Below are 6,000 nucleotides of genomic sequence, written 5' to 3'. Positions count from 1 at the left end.
GGGAACGAGAGCGATTAAGGTCAGCTACAGAGAGATGGTCTGGCTGTTGCAGGGAGCAGTAATTACATAGAGGGATTAGAAGCATCTCATTCGAATCTCAAAGTTTGGATGTCATCCAACTTGATATGTATTTGGCTGCAGACCACTATCTGCCAGGGGGCCCTCCATGAGAGAAGATTTGTGTTTTTCAAGATTCATCAAAATGATTAAAAAATAGCCAATCTACAAGCTCAAAATGGGCCACGATGCGACAAGTGGCAAGCTTGTAGATGTTTCAAAAAGCCAAAGTATACAATTTTGTAATAATTTTTTTTTATTATTTATTTCATTGTGGTATTTATTACTTAATTTTTGGACCAAAAAACGTCCGTATAAAATAGGGTTAAACATTGGTTGAATGTCTCAATCTCCATGAAAACTGCGTAAGAAGACATGTCTTCATTTGTTGGTGAATGATGTTCTTGCATCAATAAAGAATAAACATTGACAGGAAACCTGGGAAGTGGCTGCTTCACTACTAGTATGTGTGTGTGTGTGTGTGTGTGTGTGTGTGTGTGTGTGTGTGTGTGTGTGTGTGTGTGTGTGTGTGTGTGTGTGTGTGTGTGTGTGTGTGTGTGAATGCATGCTTTACAACAGGTCCGGCTTTTTCCCAGAAATGATCCCAGTTAAAGCTACAAGTGAAAGTATGCAGCTGTCTGCTTTGTTATTGCTACACAGCACAATTATTGTTAGGGGGCCAAGCACGTAGTGCATGCATAGGCAGGCACCCTATAGTATGTGTTAGTTTTAATCTCCACTACATTTCTAGGAAGGGAAAAGGTACATTATGAATTAACCACTTGAGCTATAATGGAAAATATTAATATCCATTCAGGGTGAAGTGTTGACCATTTATTAGGAAGAATCAGCAGAGCAACAGCATACGGATCATAAGCAGCAGGCCTCCTGGCCTGTTCCTGCAGCCCCTCTGGGCACAAGCATCTTGAGCACCAATCTCAGACCGTTCTTATAGTGTCAACTACCAGAGATGCTATTCTAATAGTCATATAAAGATATATATACTAAAAATAATGGCGACATACAAATAGTTATAAATAGTAAACACTGATTCGCTGACAGAGGGAGCATGGAGGAGTCAGCTCAGCTGTTAGATTGACATCTGTAGTTGAGTTAGAATTAGCACAGTGTATTGTGAAAGCTTGCTGACTAGACCTTCAATGAGATTGAATGGGAGGCAGACAAATACACAAATACATACATTTGACAGTCTATAAACATTGCTACCACAAAGCCCTATTTACATTATAGTGAAACTAGCAGTGCTTGTATTTTACTTGATGTTTGACCAGGAGGAGATACTTTGACTACAGCTAAACACATGTAACCGTTTGGCTAAGTCTAAGCTAGTATCGACTACCACCTATTCCCAACATGGAAAAACTAAACCCCAGCTAGGGAGTGCGGTCACTTTCATATACAGCAAAGCAGCAGTGTGGTGTCATCAAGCGCTTATTCAACAATACTGAGATCAATGAAACAAGAACAGAGAGACAGACAGTAAACCTACCACGTTTGCAAGGGCCGAGCGCACGGTTCGCAATGCCCGCAGCGGCGGGGAACAGGTAGAAGTGGTGAAACTGAAAGAACAAAAGCCAAATGTTTACATTCACTGTAGTGCCAACGACACCAAATGAACGTGTTATACTGCGGAGACTGGGGGAGGACCACCAACATACCTTCTATGCGTGGTGAAGTTAGACACACACGCACAGGACTAGTGTCGTGTCTGAGCAAACACTCCCACACGCGCGCGCACACACACACACACACACACACACACACACACACACACACACACACACACACACACACACACACACACACACACACACACACAAGAGAGCTACTGTAGCACACACATGCTAGACTCCAAGACGACACTGATACAGTAGGTCACCGGACATAGATAATTGACACATAGCAACATATGGTGACACACACACACACACACATACACACCCACGACAGACTCCACGACTCCAGCAATACTGATGGGATACAGGGATTAAATTGATGACAATGGACACACGGCACCAGATGGGTTGCGACAAACTAATAAAACGTTGGCATCTACCTTTCCTCAAGGGCTCTTTTCATCTCCAGAAGGAGGCATAAAATAAAGTTGCCATCTACCAAGTGTTCTAGGCCTTTGGTAGGGTAACTTGGACACATAAAACCATATTTTTAGGCTTTCACCTGCCTGACAGATACATTAGTACTGGCCAAATCCAGAATCAGATGACGAGATGCTTGCCATTAGCTCGTCTTTGAAGACATCATAGCTGGTAGGGGTTTTGGAGAGCTTCAGCCTGAAGAAACAGGTGGATGCTTGTGGCAGTGATGATGTCGCAATAACTTCTACCTCCAGGTATTGAGGCATAACGTCCCAGCCAGTCCAGAAACTTAGCAACCTCTTCAGCACATCTGAAGGACCTAGAGACAGAAAGTAGTTTAAGTGATGGGGCTCAAGAAATAAATGTTCCACACATGACTCAGTTTGTGATCACCAAGTGTGATGCACTAAAACAGGAGTCTGCAACAGGGGTCTGTGACACCTAGGGGGCCCTCAGAGGTCCAGCCAAAAATGTGTGCGATAGGATCTTTTATTTACATTAAACACTAAAACCCTAGCATCCATATTCTGAGGGGATCTTTAGCCAAACAGGTTTGGTGTGTAGAGGTTCAAACAGAGCAGACCAAGTACAGACAAAGGTCAAGTGTACTAAGTATTGAGGGTTTAAGTGGTTAAATGTCTGAAAATACACATCCAGCATATTCATAGAAAATATTGTGTAAACAAATAAGTCAAAAAAACTGATGATAACTTGTCAAACAAGTCTATGAAGCCATCTATGAAATGGTTAATAATCTGCAACATACAATATGTAGTGGGGGACCCTGCTTCAGCTCTCTCAGCTATAGGGCTGAAGACCCCGCCACTAGAAGACTCATCAATAAGGAACCTATGGAATAAATCTGGGGGAAATACTTACTGTTCTCGATGAACTGGCGGAGGAAACCTATAGCACGAGACATCTGTTCAAAGGTGCATTCATCCTCATTGACAGGAGGCCACATGATCTTGTCCAAGATCATCTAAAAAACAATATCTGGTCATTTTCATTGTCTGGGAGTCATGGAAGCCTAATATTTTGTCATGCTTCACAAACAGTGAGCTGTGAATGTATGACAAAAAAATAAGTCATCAATTTTCTTGTTTGAACATGATGTGCAGTTTGGAAAGTTGTCAACATTTAAACAGGGGAGATGAGAAATGATGCACAATGCCAGTGTCTGTGAGGTGACCATGGGGAGATTGACTGTTATAATCGTTAGGTTTACCAATGTATAAATTGAAACTTGTCATATTTGTTTAGTTTTACCTCTGGTTTTATCTCCAAGTCAGAGGCCATGGGGAAGAAATCTGCCACTTCATATCATTGGCAACGTCTGTGAACGAAGTAAGAGGACCAATTTATTTCCAATATGGCTGCTGTGCATAGAGCCTATGGTACTTTTGACTCTACTACATTACACAAGGGGAAAAGGCACATTAACGACTTATGGCCCATTTCAAATAGTGCAAATAGAAGATCTACAAGTTCACAACATATTGTGCGCCTGTAGATTGGCTATTTTTTTTACCATTATCGATATACATTTCTGCTAAATCTGATTTGTTGTGGGAAAAATACATTTAAAGAGCATGTACATCTGAATGAGTATTTTAAAATGCTAAATTGCCAAATACAAATTTGACAGAGCATGCAACTTCACTTTATTTGAGCAATATTTGACCAGGGATATCTTTACTTTGACTCAAGTACTGGGATTGAGGTGGCCAATTTGTCCATTACTGAATAGAACTCAATTGGACATCACCCCCAAAAAAAAGAAGAAAAAAAAACTAAAAAGGTTTTGCTCAAACGGACAAAAGTTGACTAGTTGTACCCGTTCCAATACTTGCTGTAAATGGAATGACTTTGCAAGTTAGTTCATGCAGTTAACAAATTCTAATACTACACTTAACGTTTATATTATTACATTTTGTAATTGTTTATATGAATTAGGAATGTTATATATTCCTTTTTGAACATGTTGGGGATTATCCGCAAGCATTTATTTATTGTTATATATTATTTAGTTTTGCTTCATATTTTTAAATATATTATGGCTTTTCATTGTAATGTGTTTTAATTTTTTCACCCTTAAGTTCAAAATAATTTATCAAATCAAACCAAATTATTATGAACATAAACACAGTTATCATATCACATCAACAAAATATTAATACCAGACCACTGGGCTGGAAGTTAAATAAATAATTAAATAATTAAATGTTTAAATAATTAAATGTTTAAATAAATAATTAAATAAATAAATACGTAAATAAATAAGGAAATAAATACATAAATAAATAAATATATATATAAATAAATAAAAACATAAATAAAAACATATATAAATAAAATAAAAATAAATGAATGGTCACGTAAATGAATACATTTAAATATTTAATTGTATATTTCTTTTTACATTTATTTTAGCATTTCTTGCTTTATAAATTCATTATTTATTTATGTATTTAATTCTAGATATGGCAGCTTTAGTCCTCCATAGGAGAGACATACCTGCGCTGATGCATAAAGACATAAACTGAAGCCCAACGGCTCAGCTTTGTTTGGACAAAAGTTCAAAAAGGACAGTTTGAATCCATCCAGACATCACTTCCCCTTTGCAGACGTATTAAAAGCTGTAACCCTGCACAGTGTTTCAGTTGAACCTCTCTGTCCAGCACATCATGCATCTGCTCATACTGATCACTGGGCTTATGATGTTCCCCAAAGGTAAGTCTTATTTATTTGTTTGTTTGTTTTGTTTATGCATTTGTTTATGCATTATTTTAGTGTCATAACTACATGGTAATCACACAATCGTTTGGTTTTAACAAAAGATAACATCCAGAGAAAAACAGTTAGTTGGGTTTTGTTATTCTATTGCTTTTCATGATGTGTGTATTTGATTTGCTTTTCATCGTTCAAAAATCTGCATTAATACCAGAGGAGTTGTGGCACAGTGTGCTCCGGGTATCCATTAATTATTACTAGAGGAGTTGTGGCACAGTGTCCCCGGCCGGACAGCTGTGCAGGTGTGTATGGGGCAGCAGCCAGCCGGTGCAGAGGTGTCCGTCTGTGGTGGTTCTGAAGCAGCGTAGACTACAATGGCAGTTTCTCTGTAAACAATCTATATTTCATCAAACTAGAAAAAGCTTCTGATCATATTTTAGACGAAAAATGGGCCATCTATTTGCTCAATATTTATTCATTTCACATTGGCAACAGCTAGTTTCGGAACATACGGTACAGTATGACAAATAATAATACTAATAAGAACGTTTCATGAATCGGACCAGAATTCACTTAGGAAGAAATGTAAGAAGAAAACTTACGAAGGTATTGGTGAATGAGGCCCATTTTCGTTATACTTGTGATAAGGATTATGCCTAGCCTGGTAAACCCTCCCTCCGGAAATCTCAATTCCATTTCATTTCAGGAGTGAGTCTGGCCTGATCCGCCTGTCTGCAATATTGGCTGTGCTGGAGTTGGGCGGGAGTAATACCGTTGACTGACAACCCCTTCAGCCAATGATAATTTTTCCCCTTCAGCCAATCAGCAGTTCACCAGTCTTAATGTGACGCGACGGGACTTTTGAGACAGCCATACCCAAAATGGGTTGCCTTTTTCGGGTACAATGGTGTCACTGCCCGCCCCTACCGGTTCTCTATTTTTTTTTTTTTAAATAGGCTTTGTCATGATTAATTGACCACATATATGAAGTTAAACAACTACATTCTATCCAAACGATATCTTATAAGTAAATTCCGTGCCTCAAAATAGAAGTTAGAGAGCTTTTTGAAGTAAAAAAATAGCGGAGAAAACT

At 38.7% G+C, this 6,000-nt stretch overlaps 1 protein-coding gene across 1 annotated transcript in view; it reads left to right on the top strand.

Moving 5' to 3' along the window:
- The first annotated feature begins 4,788 nt into the window (after positions 1–4,788).
- Positions 4,789–6,000, top strand: part of LOC308083843 (uncharacterized protein) — a 28,896-nt gene continuing 27,684 nt past the window's right edge. Inside the window, exon 1 of the mRNA XM_080426246.1 lies at positions 4,789–4,907. Coding sequence (XP_080282372.1) covers positions 4,862–4,907 — 46 coding nt within the window. The 5' untranslated portion in view covers positions 4,789–4,861. The remainder of the gene's footprint in view (positions 4,908–6,000) is intronic.

This window comes from Gymnoscopelus braueri (assembly GCF_963280865.1).
Source record: "Gymnoscopelus braueri genome assembly, chromosome: 4".
Taxonomy (NCBI): Eukaryota; Metazoa; Chordata; class Actinopteri; order Myctophiformes; family Myctophidae; genus Gymnoscopelus; species Gymnoscopelus braueri.
Note: the sequence above shows the minus strand (reverse complement) of the source record. Positions and strands in the feature narration are given on the sequence as shown.